At 48.0% G+C, this 17,627-nt stretch overlaps 1 protein-coding gene across 2 annotated transcripts in view; it reads right to left on the bottom strand.

The window, feature by feature from the left end:
* Nucleotides 1-1,156: 1,156 nt before the first annotated feature.
* The window catches only part of TMEM233 (transmembrane protein 233), a 30,451-nt gene continuing 13,980 nt past the window's right edge, over nt 1,157-17,627 (bottom strand). The window contains exons 2-3 of one of the 2 annotated variants that reach the window (XM_012930532.2): nt 11,079-11,215; nt 1,157-2,090 (exon numbers count right to left, since the gene is read on the bottom strand). In XM_012930532.2, the coding sequence (XP_012785986.2) occupies nt 2,024-2,090; nt 11,079-11,215 (204 nt within the window). In that variant the 3' untranslated portion in view covers nt 1,157-2,023. Of the gene's footprint in view, nt 2,091-3,691; nt 4,831-11,078; nt 11,216-17,627 lie in introns of those variants that run through there. The other variant, XM_058656938.1, reaches the window with a different exon arrangement.

The following is a 17,627-nucleotide window of genomic DNA, read 5'->3' as shown; positions in this document are numbered from 1 at the left end:
AGGGCTCTGGTTTTACTGCCATCTGGATTTCAGGCTAGAGACCAGGGCAGCCTTCCCCTCTGTGGGATTATGAGAAGCCACGGTGTTGGTAACACTTGGAACAGCACCAATCGGCAGTGAAGACCCAGGAGCCCCGTCAGCTCACTGTGATCATTGAGGTGAGCTTTGGGAATGGCTCAAAAAGTCCATGTGTGGGGTGCGTGTCAGGTCTGTTACAGGCTAGTCGTATAAGGTTTGTCACCTCTATAGGAACTTGCAACAAGATCTCTTGGCGTAATTGCCCCTTAGTATCTCCAAGGAATTGACTCCAAGATCCTTGGAGATGTTCAAGAGTAATATTTGCATAGAATCGACACACACCCTCCCACATATGCTAAGCCTTTTGAAGACTTATAATCCTCTAATGCAATGCAAATGTCATGTGAGTCATTGTTATAATGTATTGTTTAACAATACCAAGCAATACTGTTGAGCAAGAGTGACACATCTATGCACATTCAATACACTTTTGAGGGAGTATTTCAACCCACAATTGGTTGAATCCATGCATCTCATACACACCAGGGGACAAGTGCCTTTACACGAACTTCAAAACACACCTGGGATTCCAGGTCACTTGTGGGAACAGAGGCTTGGTGGCAACACCAGAGGCAGACCGCTTGGGAACACCAAACAGCAGGACACGTCCGTGAACCCGTGTGTGAGTGTGCCCTGGGACAAGCCACTCAGAGGGGCAGCGAGATGACCGCGGTGCCGAGGTCTTGGGAGATGTGATCGGGCGCTCAGCTCTGCTTGGGAACAGGTGCACAGAAGGGAAACTCCCGTGTCTCATGCAAGCAACGCACAAGGGCAACTCTGCACTTGCTGCGGCAGCCCCCGCGAGGTGCACAGCTGCACAGCCCGAGGGCAGTGAATGAACGGAAAAGCAAATCGGGACCTCTCTGTGGGGATTCCCCAGCTACGGTGGGTGGGGCTTGAGTGGTCTCTGTGCCGTGTGTGTGTGTGTGTGTGTGTGTGTGTGTGTGTGTGTGTCCGTGTCCAGACCAAGGTTCAAAAGCTATTCTTGGGAAATAGCTTAGGCATAAATAAACATCCTTTTTTTTTTTTTTTTTTTTTTTTTTTTTTTTAAGGATTGCTGGTAACCTATGAATGTGAAAACTATCTTAGTTTGTTTTCTTTTTCTGTAAGAGTGTCTTATATTTAGAAGCTTGGCTCTGGGGTTATAGGTATCAAGATACATGCGTGGTGCTGTTTTTGCTGAAGGCAGCTGTCCTGCTGTAGGCCAAGGATAATTTGCTGATCCAGGAGCTGAGGCCAGCGATTTTTTTTTTAATATATGTCTGCATCTGCTTCTGCCCATAACCTGTGAGCAAAGGCCAGGCCACGGCGAGAGCTGGAGTCCGATCTGCCTTTGTCATGCTGAGAGCCGCGCTGCCAGAGCCTTTGTTTTTTTTCTTACAAGCTGATGGCATCACATTTTGTCAGTGCCTTCGACTTGCCACTCTGACATCTTTTCCTAACGTTGTGGTCTCTGCAATGAACTCTAAGCAACCTTCCCAGGGGGTCTTTCTCAATCGTATCAAAACTTCAAAAGTTGAACCTGGTTGCTAAGGTGGAGCAGGTGCTTCATAAATAAATGGGAGTGACTATGCGATGGGGAAAGGGCTTGGAAAGCTGCGAGAAGCCATGGACCCTGTGCGGGGAGGGCACTGTAAGAAGCAACATGCTTAATTGGACAAGTGGTTCTTTGTTCTGCCTGGTGCCCGCATCCCTGTCTGGTAAAAACACTTTGATTTTCCTCTGGGGGGGAATACCCCTCCCCCACACCCCGGATCCACAGAGTTTGCATGGAGTTGCTCTCCCCCTCAGCCTCAGAGAATGAATCTTGATTTCAGGCCCGGCTGAAGAATGCTGGACTTCAGCATTCGCTTGTGCTGTACCCCCGTATGCTCGTTGCCAGGATCCATGCTGCTGGATGGCTTCCCGCTTCAGACCGGTCGTGCTTGTGGTTGAGTTGAGCCATTTATTTCAACGGTGTTGCTGAGCTGGTAGGAGCAGGTCCCGGGCTGGTGCTCTCGGCCACCTGGTCTCTGTGAAATGAAGATGGACTCAGCAAGTGGATTTCAAGAAATGGGACAGGAGGAGCTCCCAATAACACTGAGCGCCCGGCCCCATCCGCACCTGAAGCTGTCCGTGGAATTCTGAGTTACCCGAGCCTTGAGCCCTGCTGTTGGCTCCAGCTAGCTCTTGTCCTTGGCTGATGAGAGGGTCTCTTGGCTCATGCTTTGGGTCGATCTCCGCTTTACTGGAGAAGAAAGACGAGCCATCCCACTTGTTTGAGCCTTGAAATTACCATTCTGGGGTTGGGGGAGGCACCAAAACTTAGGGCTCCTTAGATCTCCAGAATCTCGTAGTGGCTGAATTGTTCTTATGTTCTTTTGACTTTAATGGGGCTTTTAGAAAATAGTTATTCATTTGATCTTTGTTTTGTTTAGTTTTTAAAAATAGTTACTCATTTGAAAGGCAGGGTGATAAATACTGCTTGACTTTGCCCGCTGCCGGTTGGCTGGTTCATTCCCCAAAAGGGCTGGTGTGGCTGTGGCCAGGCCAGGTCAAAGGCAAGAGGTCTCCTGTGGGCAGCAGAGACTGAGGTACTGGGGCCATGTTCAGCTGCTTTCCCAGGCACCTTCCCACTGGAAGGTGGAACAGCTGAGACTCACCCCTTGTACTAGCATCCTAGGAGGAGGCTTAGCTGGGTGAGCCACAACTCGGGCACCAGGATGAAGACGGCTGGTGCCCTGTGGAGGTGCTTTTTAGGCCATGTGTTACTATGAGATGGAGGCTTCTCTAGCCCTACCCTTGACCTCACTATGGTTTTTACAGACTCAGGCTGGGAGTGATGAGTGCTGTCTGGGTGTAGAAGTTTCTAGAAGTTTGAGAACCCCAAAAAACACAATTCACACGCTAGGGTAAACAGGCTTCCTTAAAAACCACTTTTATTCTGCCTTTCAGCAACACTTGTTATTGGAGGTGTGTAGAAGACCAGGGATCCAAACACACAAAAGACAAGATGTCAGAAATGGTGGGATCCAATATATCGGAATGACATTAGCATCTGTGTGTGTTAAGAATCCATGTCCCTGAGTCAGTGTCCTCCTGGGACGCTTGCTGGCTTAGAATGGACACCAGGGTGAAATGACAGATGGAATATACTGTCCATCAAGTTTTTTTTTTTTTTTTTTTTTGGCTAGGATCTAGTATTTGAACAGGTGCCTAGAGTCACGATTCTCTAAGAATAGCACTTTGTATTTGCATAGAACTTGAATTCTCCCTCCAGGGGCATCCAGGTCTTATCACAGTGAGACCTTTTCCTACTGGTGCTGGATGGTGAGCAGTCGGGGGTCCTTACCTCTTGTCTGCAGGTGAAGAAAGCTGAGGCACACAGGTTAGTGAGTTACCTAGAATAACTAGCTTGCAGAACTAGTGAGTGGCAAAGAAAGGTATTGAAACAGGTGTTTGACTTCTGAGCTTCTGCTTATTCAAGGAAAGATTATGATCACTGTGTTTCTAATGTTCGTTTTTGAAGTGGTCCCCGCCATGGGTGACACCTATGATTTGAATTGTCCCCTGACTCCATGTTCTGGTCTAAATCGATGCATTTGAATAAAAGCGGTGTATCACATCCACTCGCAGAAAACCAGAGGGGGAAAGGAAGAATACACTCAGTGGCATAAACACAATACCATTGCGTGCTGTCTTGATAGAAGGCGCTGAACCCAAGGCCTGCTCCGTCTTTGACTCGGTGTTGGGGACCCGTGGGCTCTACCTGGAGACTTTGTTCTTCCTGTTAACCAGAACTTGTGGTTTGCCTTTGTGGCTCTAAAACTCCTTAAACATGACCTTGTGTGCCACCAATGGCACACATGTCATGCAGTCTATGGTAGTGTTTTCTGGTAGGCAGACATAGTCTATCCTTGAACCTGTACCTCCTGTTAGGATATTACTTAGCAGGAAAGGGATCTAGGGGTGAGCATTTCCAGGAGGCATGGGCAAGGAGCAGATCAAAGATCTTTGCTGTCATGAAAGAACGTGCTTGCCAAAGAGTAGATTCTAGAAGTCCATGGAGTGCATTCCCTGAAGCGGGACCCACAAGGTACTTGAATGTCTAAAGTTGACTGCGTGGAACATTCTCCGTCTGTTTGCATCAAGAGCGAAGCTGTGGTCAAGTTGACCCAGTGCAGTGCAAGCAAGGGGCGGGCGTGTAGTGGGAGGCGCAGGAAAAGTGAGGTCTGATCTAGCCAGGACCACCTGCTCCTTGGAGCTTCTGACTCCCTGGGGGCACAGTGTGTGGGGTGATGGAGGAGTTGCTACAACATGAGCTAAAGGCAAAGGAAATCCACCTGCTCCGTGGCATGAGACAACCTGAAACTTGCTTTGTGAAGGCCAGCATCCTCTGTTCTTCTAGAAAGCTCCCATTCTCCCCAGATCTGGACACCACGCCCCCCTGTTACAAGTAGGGAGATCTCCTGAGGCCCATCTCTGGAGATCTGAACACAACAGGCTTTGCTAAGCAGGGACGTACTGGATGTTGTCGTCTTTGTCTTACACATCAGCGACTTGGGCCCGTCTGGGGGGGAGCGTGCCGCTCAGATTTCCTAACTTGGGGATTTGATTTTTGGTTGCTGTTGGTCTGCCAGGGCCCTGCCTCTGGAAAGTTCTGGAGGAAAGGGTCTCGCAGTCCGAAGTCCAGGATTCAGTCCTCAGGAGCTGCTGTGGGAGCGTGTGGATGAGCCCGGGGGAGCTCCCCGCCGACCCGTGCTTCCTCAGGGGCTGCATGGGTGGGAGAGAGAGAGCGTGAGAGAGAGGGGCAGGGCATGGACTGAGCTCCCAGGGGAGCCTTTCTTAGCTCCACAGCCCCCCAACGGATGTGGAAATGATGCTGGTTAGAGGAGCAGTGAAGTGGCCTAACGGTGTTAGGCTCTAAGGGCGGGCTTCTGCTTTGAGAAACATGTCCTGTTACGTTGCTTACGAGGCACATGCAAAAGCCATAATGAGACCGAGGCAGCAAAGTGGTTGGTGGGTTTTTGAGTCGCCTTCTCTTCCCCAAGGGTTAGCCATGCTGTTAGCTCACACTGTAGCCTGTAACTAAGACTTAGAAATGATGCAGGCACTGTGTGTGTGTGTGTGTGTGTGTGTGTGTGTGTGTGTGTGTGTGAGAGAGAGAGAGAGAGAGAGAGAGAGAGAGAGAATGAATGAATTTACTGAGTATCCTGTACACAGCCACACCTCCGTATCCCTGGGGGATTGAAGCCAGGGACTCCTCAGGTACCAATACCCGTATGTGGCAGCTTCCTTATCTAAAGTGGCATCAGGTTAGCCTATAACTTTTGCATAGCCTCTCCTGGATACTTTAAGAAAGACTCATTTCATTTGAAAAGCAGAGTGAGAGAAAGAGACAGAAAATCTCCCTTATTGCTGGTTCACTTTCCAGATGTCCATACCCTGTAGGTATGAATCAGTGTGAAGCCAGGAGCCAGGGACTCCATCTTGGTCCCTCATGTAGGTGACAGGGACCTCTGGACATGGGGGCATCTTTGGATGCCTTCCCAGGCACATGAGCCAGAGACTGAATTGGGAGTGGAGTGGTTGGTTCTTGAACCAATGCACCCAAATGGAATGCTGCCATTGCAAATAGCTGCTTAGCCAGCTGTGCCACAATGCAGCCTCATTTTTTTTTTCAATCCACGGATGGTGGAATGCACAGATTCAGGGAGCATTGGAAGTGGAGAGTTGATCATGCCTTCAAACTGACTTCTTAGAAGACTGTCCCAGTTTATGATACAACCCACAGTGTAGTATCCAGTTCTATTGACATCCTGGCCAACCTGTCTGTTATCTTTTAGAATTGTTTCAATTTGGCAGATGATTAAAAAAAAAATAGAGGGCTTCATGGCTGCTCCAACTTGTGCTTTCCTGGTGACTAGCAAGGTTGAAGGTGTTTACTTTGGTTTTGTCATCAAGGTGCTGTTAGTTTGCAACCTTCTCAAAGCAAAAATCCTTCCGTTGTCACTGACAGCTTAGGATGTGCCTCATTTCTCTATCAACCCAGCTGAACTAGCCAAGACAGGCCCTCCTGACTTTTTTTTTTACTCTGGAGTCAAGAAAGTTCTCTGACAACACATTTATGCAAAGCAATTTCCAGGAAGCCTTACCTCAGCCAAAATGATTGGAAAGATGGATTTGCTTTTATAGTTTTTTTTTTTTTGCAGAAAGGCCAAATTCTTGTTTTATGTCCACTTTGGTAATATGAAGAGACTTGGAAGCATTCATGTCAAGTGGGATGGGAAGATTGGTTTATTTTGGTGCAGCTTAAAAAAGGATCCTCTGCATAGCTCTCCCATCACCCACATTTCACCAGCTTTCTTCCAACCGTAGTCTATTGAAAATATTTCTTTTGTGAAACAAGATTTTTTTTTGAGCATGTACCCATCTGCTAATTCACTTCTCATATGGCAGCCCTGGCTGGGAATAGGCCAGGCTGAAGCTAGGACTGGGAGCCAGGAGCTCCAGCCTGACCCCTCCCCACTTGTGGACATGGGGGACAAGCACTTGGGCCATTCTTCCTCTGCTTTCCCAGGTGCATTAGCAGGCAGCTGGATCAGAATTGGAGCAGCCAGGACTCTAAAGGTGCTCATAGGATGCCAGTGTCACAGCTGGTGACTTAAGATGCCATGCCACAATGCTGGACTTGGAAGGCTATTTTCAGGCCAGGGATCCTTGTGCAGGATGGGCTAGTATCTGCTAACTCTGTGTCTGTTAATGGGACACCGTAGTTAGGGCCCTTAACCCTGCATGGGGGTCAAATTTTTTCTTTAATGGAAAGTTCAGAGCATGATGTTGCTCATTGCTAAGAATGAGAAGAGAGGCACTTTAAGTACATGGGAGGGTTGTCCTTGGCTGTTTAGATCACTACAAAAAAATCATGGAGGCTAATTTTAGTGGATGGTGTCACATAGGAATTTAACTTCTAGAAAATAAGCATTTGATCAAAAAGAAAAAAAGGCAATTATTGACTTGAAGCTGGAGGCTCCCACTGTATCCACCCATGAAAGTGAGGATGTCACATCTGCTTTTTCTTTGTAAGCATGGAACATGGCTCCAACACTTAAAAGAATACTGTGCACTCTAAACGGCCACCTGCTGTGGCTGGTGCTCCGCAAGTGTCACATCTTCCAATACTGCAAAGGTTAGCAGGATGGCATGAGATGGACGAGATGTCAGGCACGGTGTCCTCTGATGGATGGGCTCCAAGATGTGGTTCAATGACCTTCAAAGCTCATCTCATGGCCCTGGCCTGAGAAACTCATCTGTACATGAAACAAAGCTCTCCTGTACTACCACGGTCATCTGAGAAGTTCACATTTGTGGTAGAAGACACCTGGCTCCCTTGTACCCAAGCTTTGCAATTGGCTTTATTGCTAAAAAAAAATTCTACAGGCAGGGTTCAGTATGATGGCTCAATAGACTAATCCTCCACCTTCAAGCACTAGCATCCCATATGGGCACAGGTTCATGTCCTGGTTCTATTTTGAGTCCAGCTCCCTGCTTGTGGCCTGGGAAAGCAGTAGAGGAGGGCTCAAAGACTCGGGACCCTGCACCCATGTGGGAGACAAGAAAGAGGGTCCTGGCTCCTGGCTTCAGATCAGCTCAACTCCAGTTGTTATGACCATTTGGGGAGTAATCCAGTGGATGGAGGATCTTTCTGTCTGTCCTCTGTGTAAAGCTGTATTTTCAATCAAAAATCTTTAAGGAAAATTCCACAGACAATTCCCCTGATACAGAGGGAGTAAGGGGAAACTTATGTGTGTATGTGTATATGTGTGTGTGTTTGTGTAAGAGAGAGAGACAGAGAAAGAGACCGCTGACCAACAAACCCTCCCAGGGAAGCAGCAAGAGCTAAAGCTTCCACCGGGTCTCCTTGGTGTGCCATTCTGCTATACTAGAACTAAATATCTGGTCTCCACCCTGGTTCTTGAGCTGCCAGTACCCTAGTGGATAAGGCTGCTGGAAGATCTTGTTCCGACATCTGGTCTCTGACCCCGGTTCCTGCTGCAGGGCTTACACGTCCCTTGGCATTTCCTGGCAGCAGCCTCATCTCTTGTTCTAATGAAGTGGCTCCTGGGTAGTAGTCTCAGGGTAGGGGCTGATGGCACGGGGAGCCAGTCTGTGACCAGAGGGTTGGGACTCTGTCTTTTTCCTGCCCTCCAGGGAAGGCAGCAGTTCACTTCAGACTGCATTCTTGGGTAAAACTCAGAAGTCCCACCTCTCGGTGATCGTCTCATCCCCAGGCCTGGTGTTCCTAGCTTCTTAGTGGGAGTTCCTAGTGCCTCCCTGTGAGTCTCTCCACGAGGTGGTACCTTCATGCCCTGTCTTGGCATGGGGTGAGGTCTTGTGGGGAATTGATCTTTGAGAGCCAAATGATCCCCTGGAAACTAGCCCCAATAGATGGTGTCTCAGCAGTAAATGTGCTTTTTGTGATATTTTTGGTTTTGATTCTCTCTGTTGTAAAAACACCAGTTAGTTGTTGTGCAAATCAGGAGGCTGTGAATGAAATCCTAGATGTTAAGCTCCTTTTGCAAAGTTTGCCCTGTGCAGTGATCATTGGAGTGGAGTGGTAGCTGCCTCCTTTTAACAGTGCTCTCTCTTCATCACCTTCCCACCAGTCCCTGTTGTCCTGTAGTGTTCACGCATGGGGTCTCTCTGTCTGACCCTGCAGTCCTTGCACTTTGTGGCCCTGGGTCCTGGCCCATCACCCCATCTGCTTGTAAAGAAATCCCAGTTAGCTTTACAACTTGCACTACTTTATTTGCCTTTGTAACTGGCTGTCCTAGAGAGAACACCGATTTGGACAAGGGTGGTGGGGACAGGGTGGCTGTGAGAGAATTACTAACTTGAGTTTAAATCCTGCCTTCCTTGCCTAACTCACCATGGCACCGTAAAAAGATCACCTGACCTCTCTGAGCCTCAGTGTTCCCATCTACACGATGGGAATACAGCACTTACTTCTTGGCGTGGTGGTGACCATCTGTTGACGAAGCTGTGGGACGGTGCCTGCAACATGGCAAGGTCTGTGTCTGTCACCTGCTATTATTAACCCCACTTCACTCCAACACTGATCTGGGCAGTGTGTATTTTCACAAGCTCCCAGGAGTTGAGCCAAGAGAAGCCTTGGCCTCATTCCCTGGAAACACAGGCCTTGGAGCTTGGCTCCTGAGTGCGACACCTTGAACTCCATTTAATGGTGTCATAACTTCTCGGGTCCTTTCTCAGTAACGTTGATGATGCAGTCAGAAGAGAATTAATCATTGCTGTCTATATTTTTGTGCACTAAGCTAAGGGCCAAACTACACACGTTCTGTAGGCCACCTGATAAACCTTCATCGGAATGGATGAGCCAAACCCCATATTGTGGTGGAGGAAACAGATTTGGGGGGCAGTTATGCAGTGAGCAGGCTGAGAACTCTGGTGCCAAATCTGCAGCATAGACACCACACTCCACAGCCTCTTGAACATCTACAGGCCTGCACCCTATGCCTGCTTTACATAAAGGCAGGTGTGACCTCATCTATTCCCCTGCTACCTCTCCCTCCAAGCGTCCTCCAACTGCCATCCCTTAAGTGACATATCCTCAAAGCAAGGAAACCTGAGTTTGCTTTCATGTTGTGGCCTCCCTTTTTCCTGTGACCTGGACAACGTCCCCTGTTTTTCCCTTATAGTGCTTCCTGCTTGGGTGTCTCCCCTTCCTTCCATGTCCTCTGGATTGCTAGGGTTCTGGCTCGTAGGGAAGGAAGTTGATCTGCTGTGACATCTGCTACTCAAGGGATTGCCAAGGTTGGGTTGGCTGCTTGAGCAGCCAGAAGGTGTCTGCTTCCTTCCTCACCCACCCTCTTTGGTTGACTAAACCACGTGGGTTCGGCTTTCTGAGCTCAGCCCTTGGATCGGAGGCAGTAGAAGTAGCTGTCGTGCTCTAGTGGGAAGCTAAAGGATTTCTCAGCACTCCTGTCTGTCAGACCAGGAGTTAGTGTGGAAAGGCAGAGATGGATCTGGGGGCTGCTAGGGACTCCTAGGCTGTCTGAATATGAATTAATGCAGCAAATCACTTCACAGACTATATGGTAAGGCTCTACACTTCTGTGGAACCATGTGACAGGTTATAGTCAATTGTGTACCTAAGTGACATTTGTCACCACTACTGGGCGGAGGCTGTGAGAGGCACATGTGAGAGATGGGTGTTTGGTGCACCTGTACCACCTGTTCTCATATCGGAGTGCTTGGGTTCAAGTCCCGGCTCCACTTCTGATCGCAGCTTCCTGCTAATGGGCGCCCTAGGAGGCAACAGTGATGCCCTAAGTATTTAGTTCCCCACCTCCCACTTGAGAGACAAATACTGATATCCAGGCTGTGAGCTTCAGCCTAGCCCAGCCCCACCTTTTAAAAGCATTTAGGAAGTGAGCTAGGAAATGGGAGATTGCTTTTCTCTGTCTCTCCAATGTTTCAGAAAGCTTCAGGGGGGAAAAAAGCCCGTGTGGAATTCTGTTGTTTTCCTCTGCCTCTGCTGTAGGCTGAGGACGCCTCATGCTCAAGATGAGAGGGTGGTGAACTGCTGTCCAGTTGAGACACCTGCTGTCGAAAACAACATTTGACTGAAGCACGGCCATGCTTGCTCATGCAGTTATTATGGGAGGCTACTTTTGTGCTAAAATGGAAGGGCTCAATAGTTGCTACCAAGATCATACAGCCTGCAAGGCCTAAAATGCTTGCTACCTGGCCCTGTGTGGAAAAACAGGGTTGGTTTCTATTCTAGTTAGATCAACTAAGAGGTGGTGCAGCTTTCAGTAGCCTTCAGCCCCAAAAGAATTTCTGGAGGAGCAACCTTCCCCAGCCTGCAAGGCCCAGGTAATCACAGCAAAGCATGCAAGTCCCGTCAGTTTGGGTTGTTGGTGTCTGGCACAGAACCTAACCTTCCTGATGGAGCCCCAGGCATTTGCCACTGTGAGGGACTCAGAGCATCTACTTACTTCCTCGTGAAGTGAACGGCACATGAGATGCCAATGATGAGAAGGCCGATGATGATGGAGGCGATGGCCACCCACTTGGCGTTCCGCCCCAGCCGCTTGGCTCCTTCGAAGTCTCCTTCGTTGTAGCTGTTCTGAGACTGGGGACACAGAGGGAGAGATGGTGATAACCGAGTACCCCAAGACTGCCATGGGGAGGGGTGTGTAGTACACTGTCTTGATGAAAAGACCCCAAGAGGCCTCTGAGAGGACTTTGCTCGTGTCCAGGCTGATGCACAAGCAGCCTGGTGTCGGCACCTCCGGGAAGGCCTCCCAGACTCCCACACCTGTTGCCTGGAGCTGTTCATCTTAGAGTCTGCTGTGGCATATGAAAGTGCCTGGTTTTTAACTTTTCCCTCTAGGCTGTAAGTGCTGCATGGTAAGGGACAGCTGGCTATCTCCTCCAGCATGGTAGATGCTGGCATTTGGGTTTGGTTTATTCTCCACAGATCCATGTTTGGGAGCTTGGTCCCTGCTGTGGCAGTTGCGATCACTGGGTTCTGAGGGGGGATTCCAGGTTGGAAGTGAAAGGTAGTGTTTGCACCACCCTTGAGTGCAAAGAAGAGTCATAAAACCCATTCCATGTGTCTGCTCCAGACCCTAGCTGATACAAGTGCCATGAGCTTGAACCAGAAAAACCATGAGCTAAACAGACATTCTTTCTTCATACGGGTCCTGTCTCGGGTATTCCATCACTACAGCAAAAGAGCTGACTGATACAGTATACCAGTGCCTGACGTAATACTTACATTGTAGGAGATACTTGATAGATATTTGCAGAATGAATGGACAAATGCGTGTTTCTCATGTCCACTAGAATAGCGACAGCATCATGGGATGACCCATGGTTGAGCTTGCTGCCAGTTTGAGTGAATATAGTTCCCTCACAGCATGGCCATACTCACTGGTTTGCTATTCTCTGTGGCTTCTATTTTGCTACCATGACAGAACCGAGCAATGGGGACAAACACTGCAGGACCTGCCAAGTCTGAAATCTTTGTGATTTGATCATCTATAGAAACACATGCCTACTTCTGCAGTTCAAGGTCAATCCGTTGAGATCAGAGACCTTGTTTATCTCTGTCCCCAAGCCAAGGTTATCCCCCAGTTGGTACCTAATGATATGACTTCCTCAACTGCTATGGCACTTCTATGCTGGCTGATACACAGTGGCTTTTCTGTGTTTTCTTCTCCTTTCCCAACGTCCAGCTGCTCTTGGTCTGTGCCCTGAATCTCTCTAGATTCTCCCATGACCTGGCATCATCTGAAGTGTTTTTATTGGCCTCGGCAGGCCATCCGTCCTCACTCTGGGCAACGTTGTTAAGTATGTAAACATCCTCCTCCTCACTGGCTCTTTTGGTGGTGCCTGGTACCTGGTAGGAGTTTGAGAAATACGTGCTAAGTGAATGACTCGGTTTCCCTGCAGAATGTGTGTGCCTAGCATGTAGAGCGGCTGTCCCTGGGACCTGGCCTAGGGCCATCCAAAGGGCAGGTGTCCAGACCATCCTTGCTACCTGGATGGAGGTGAAATGCTGCTTTTCTTACAGCAGGTCCACTTTCTTGGCCCACTCTCATCTCTCCAATTGGAAACCCTGTAGCTGTTAAACATGAATTTCTTATCCTAATGGTCGCCATCACCCAACTTTGAACTTGACTACTCTGGATACTTATTTAAATGGAATTGTAGTGTTTGTCCTTATGTGACCGGCTGCCTTTACTGAGCATTGTATCCTCAAGTTTCATCCAGGTTACAGCACATGAATTTCCTCTTTTTGTAACTGACAAAAATGTTTTGAGACAGAGAGGGATGTGTGAGATGGAGGGAGAAGGAGAGAGAAAGATGAACAGCACTCCCACATCTGCTGGCTCACTCCTCCAGTCCCCGCTATGACTGAGGTTGGGCCAGGGTTGAAGCCTGGAACTCAATCCAGGTCTGCCATGTGAGTGGCAGAAACACAGCTTCTTGACCCATCCCTGCTGCTTCCCATGATCTGCGCTGGGAGGAAAGTGGAGTCACGAGCTATAGCAGGACATTGAACCCATGCACTCTGTGACACACAGGCCACCTAACCACCCGGCCAAGTATTTGCTTGATTCTGTCTCCTTAAGGCGTTGTGGGGATATGCCACAGCTGGTTGACCCATTCATCTGTTGATGAACACAGGGGTTGTGTTTTGCATTATAGTTATATTTTAGCGTGACAGGGTGGAACATCTCTAGTTTAGGCAGCCATCCTGAACCTCCTACAAGCCATGATGCTCACCACCTTTAAATTTCTTCCAAGAAAGAAGGTAATAAATCATGGACTCTAGACCCGAGGAAATGAGAGCTCAAATGTCTTATCAGCTGTCCACTTGTAGGGCCTGTGGTCAGCCTTTCTCAGACTCAGTGCCCACATCTGAGCACTGGGGGCAGTAGAGCCAACGCCTGTTCACAGCTGAGGGGCTCAGGAGTTGATGCGTGTCAGATGGCTCACCTGGCAGCAGTACTTGGTATATATTCAGGAAGTTTGGCCTGTGGATTGCCACTCTGTCTTGCTTATGTTCCAAAGCTGGGATCCTGGGAAAGCAATACAATCACGCTGCCTCAGACTCTTCGGCAACCCATGTTTGAAAAACTAAGAGGCCTCGCAATCAGAGCACAGAACACTGGCATCTGTAATGCTGAGCTGTGGGGGAATCTAGAGTTATGCAGATCCAGATCCCCCACAATTGGTTCTTATTCTATTAGGCTACTTTGGAAAACAGTTCGGAGATGAGTCATGGTCATTGCTGTGTTGGTATCACCAGGGACAAAATAATGAGATGCCTGCTCTTCCCAAAGGGTAGCGACTCTGGGCTCTTAGGATGAAAAACCAATTTCATGTTCTTAGCAACAGTGACCAAAAAATGGGCAGGACAGCCAGTCTGTGCTGGGTTGCTGGGTCTTTCTGCCATCTGTGTGCACCGGCTGCGAGCTCAGCCCGGACGCACTGTTTGAGTGATGTGATGTGCAGGTCAGCAGAGCCGTGCTGGGCGCCTGGCTGAAGGGGAGCTGGGTGGATACCCCGGCTGAGTCCTGCTCAGCCTCTGCCTGACACTGTGCGTTACCCTCATGTATGCGAACTGCCATCTCTCTAGGATTCCCCAGGGAGACATTGAGTACATCCTGAACTGCCTCTGCTGTGGACTTGAGAAGCCAATTTCAATGTCAAGCATAGGCTCTCCTCTTGCCAGGAGGAATCCCTTATCTGCTCTGGTTCTTACAGAAGAGGCTGCCCACGGGCAGATCTGGGTGGATGGGAGGGGAGACTTCAGAACTCTGGTGTTTCATTCTGATGGACTTCATTGGCTGGGGAGGGGGACGGAGGTAGAGGGGTTGATCTTGGACTTCAGGGTGCAGAAGTGACAATGATGTAGAAGAAATACTCCCTCCTGCCTGATACGTTGGCTCTAATTCTTTCCCACTTCCAATGGAGGGTCTCTTGGTGAGATGGACAGATTCAAGTGGTGGAAACGCATTTTGGAGAAAAGGCAGGCCTTATAAATTTTTCCCCAAAGAGCTTGGTGTGCAAGTGATCCCATCTGAAGTGAAAGGAGTAGAAAGCCATACGATGGCTGTGGATCTTTCAAAATGTATATAGTCTTTGTTCTTGCAAACATCGCGCATGTGATCTGTGCAAATACATGCTCTTCCCCTAACTATATTTCTCAAGGACAGCCCTCGTTAGCAGTTTGGCACGTTGGCTTCATGGTTTGTTTTTTTCCAGAAAAAAATAATGTGAAAGGAAAATGGTCTCTCCCCGCTGCTTCCATTAAGACTCAGCATGTCATGTGTAGTAGGAAGTGACAGCCATTTGTACCCCATGACAAACCTAGAATAGTAGTCTGTCTCCTTCTCCTTCCTCAAATATTAAAACATTGAGAATTTCCCACAAATCTCAGCAAACACAGCTTCATCGCTGATCCTGGCCAGGCAGGCTGCTGTCTAAACAAAGGCTTCATCCTTTATGTACTGAAATCTTTCTCTCTCTCGATCCTTTCCATAGTTTTTTTTAACCATGAACGAACTAATCTAAAACTTGGTAACCCTGGCAACTTGGCATTTGTCTGCTTATAGGCCTGGGCTATGTTTTTTGGTTTGCTTGTGGGCCCTTCTGGAGTTGGACTCCCTAAGATGGCTCTTTATTTTTTCAAGTAAAACCTGTTTCTGGAATGTTCTAAATGGCTTGTACTCTGAATCTTGGATGAAAAAAGAATGATCACACGTAACCTTGATCATATGTCAGGGACAATGTTCTGTGCTTCTCCAGCGTCACCTTGTTAGTTCTTACAACAAGCCTATGAAGTAGTTGTCTGTTTCCATTTTACTGATGAGGAAACGGAGGCATGGGAAGTTAAAATGATCTACCCTGGGGGTGGGCAATTGGCACAAAGGTTTAGTTGTCAGATGAGATGCCCACACCCGGAATTGGAGTCCAGCTCCTCTGTTTCCCAGCCAGCTTCGTGCTATGTGTACCCTGGGGCACAGCAGGTGATGGCTCGAGGAGTTGGGACTTGGCCACCATATGGGAGACTCAGATAAAATTCTGGGTTCCTGGCTTTGTCCCGGTGTTGCAGGTATTTGCAGAGGATGGAAGAGCTGTTTGTTTCTCTACCTTTCAAATATAATCAAAATCTTAAGAGTTTGCCCAAAAGTACATAGCTAGTTTGGTAATGTGTGTGTACATATTTAGACACATTAGTTTTTACTTTCTTTTGGTTAAAAATTATTAGTGTTTGGGGGCTGGTGTTGTGGCACAGCAAGTAAGGCTGCTGCCTGCAAAGCTGGCATACCATGCAGGTGCTGGTTTGTGTCCTGGCTGCTCCACTTTCTATCTATATTCTTGCTAATGCCTGGGAAAAGTAGCAGGAGATGGCCCAAGTGCCTGAGCCTGTTGCCCATGGGGGAGACCGGGAAGAAGCCCCTGGTTCCTGGCTTTGGACTGGCCCAACTCTGACCTTTGAGACCATCTGAGGAGTGAACTAATAGAAGATTTTTCTTTGTCCCTCTGTCACGGTAACTCTGACTTTCAAAAAAAAAATTGGCAGTGTCACACTACACTTCGGCAATTGCTTTCTTCCACCGAGTTAAGAGTGGGCCATCTTCCTGCTTTCTTTGTACACTCCTGGTGAACATAATGAGTTTTTCATTGGAAAGGCAGATTTACAAAGAGAAAGATCTTCCATGTGCTGGTTCACGTCCCGGATGGCTGCAATGGCCAGAGCCAAGCTGATCTGAAGCCAGGAGCTTCCTCAGAGGTTCCCACCTGGGTACAAGGTCCAAAAGCATTGGGCCATCCTTGATTGCTTTCCCAGGCCACAAGCAGGGAGCTGGAAGGAAAGTGGAACAGCCAGGATATGGGCCGATGTCCCTGTGGGATCCCAGTGCACGCAAGGTGAGGATTAATCAATTGAGTGATCATGGGGCCCTTAAAATAATGGGTTAAACAGAAGGATTTCTGCATGTTGCATCATTGTTGCATTGTTGCATTCTTGGGGGAAAAAAGTCTTTGACATGTTGCAGTCTTTTATTTTCAGAAAGCTTCAAGCTTACAGAGGCTTTTGTTTCTAGTTGCCGCATTGTTTCTCATGGCCTCACAGTCATTGACTGAAATGGCCATATCTCACCTGTACACATCTCGGCTACTTGAAGCCTGCAGCAATTACATAATGGGCTCCAACAGACATTTTTAGTCCAATCCTTTCTCATGCACTCGAGACTGTCCTTGGGGTGGCTTCCTAGAAACGGGATTGCACAAAGGGTTTATGGATTTACATTTGCAGAGAGGGTCAAATTACCCTGCCAAAGTGTTACACAAATCTGCCCTCTCACTAATGGTATTTAAGTGCCCTTTCCCTCACATCTTTGATCTGAATTTCTCCATTCTGATGGGTGAAAACGAAGCTCACCACCATTGGACTGAGTGGTGAGTTTGAGCCAATTGTTGATCCTTGAGGTCCTGGCTTTGTTGTCACTCCATCAGAGAGGTCCTTTCATACCAGCTCATGCATCTAGCCATCTTTCCTCCATGACCCACAAAGCACCTGGAACCCCAGAAGGAGAGGAATACTTGTTGAATGAAGAAATGTTATATGAATGAATGTGCATTGATTACAGGCAACTCATTGTGGTGAATTTTTAATTCAATTTTTTTGGGCCTTGTTTTCTATTGGTTTGTCTTATTTGTGAGAGCTTTTTATATAGATTAGCACTGTGCAATAGAAATATAAACACGATCATTAAAACCTTTATATTAGTAAACTTCAAGATGCACATGAAGTTGTGAAGGTTGTACCCACAGACCCTCCCCCGGGCACCTTCCCATGATGATATCTTGGGTAACCAAAGGGCTTTGTCCAAATCAAGAAATTGAGATTTGCATTATATACTATTGATTCAGGTGCAAATTTCATCTGTCTGAACATGTTTCTGACTTTCTCCATACACGTAAATTTCTAAGAATTTTTTTTCTCGTGTAGAGTTTGAGTAGCT

Source organism: Ochotona princeps, chromosome 29 (assembly GCF_030435755.1).
Source record: "Ochotona princeps isolate mOchPri1 chromosome 29, mOchPri1.hap1, whole genome shotgun sequence".
NCBI classification, from domain to species: Eukaryota; Metazoa; Chordata; class Mammalia; order Lagomorpha; family Ochotonidae; genus Ochotona; species Ochotona princeps.
Note: the sequence above shows the minus strand (reverse complement) of the source record. Positions and strands in the feature narration are given on the sequence as shown.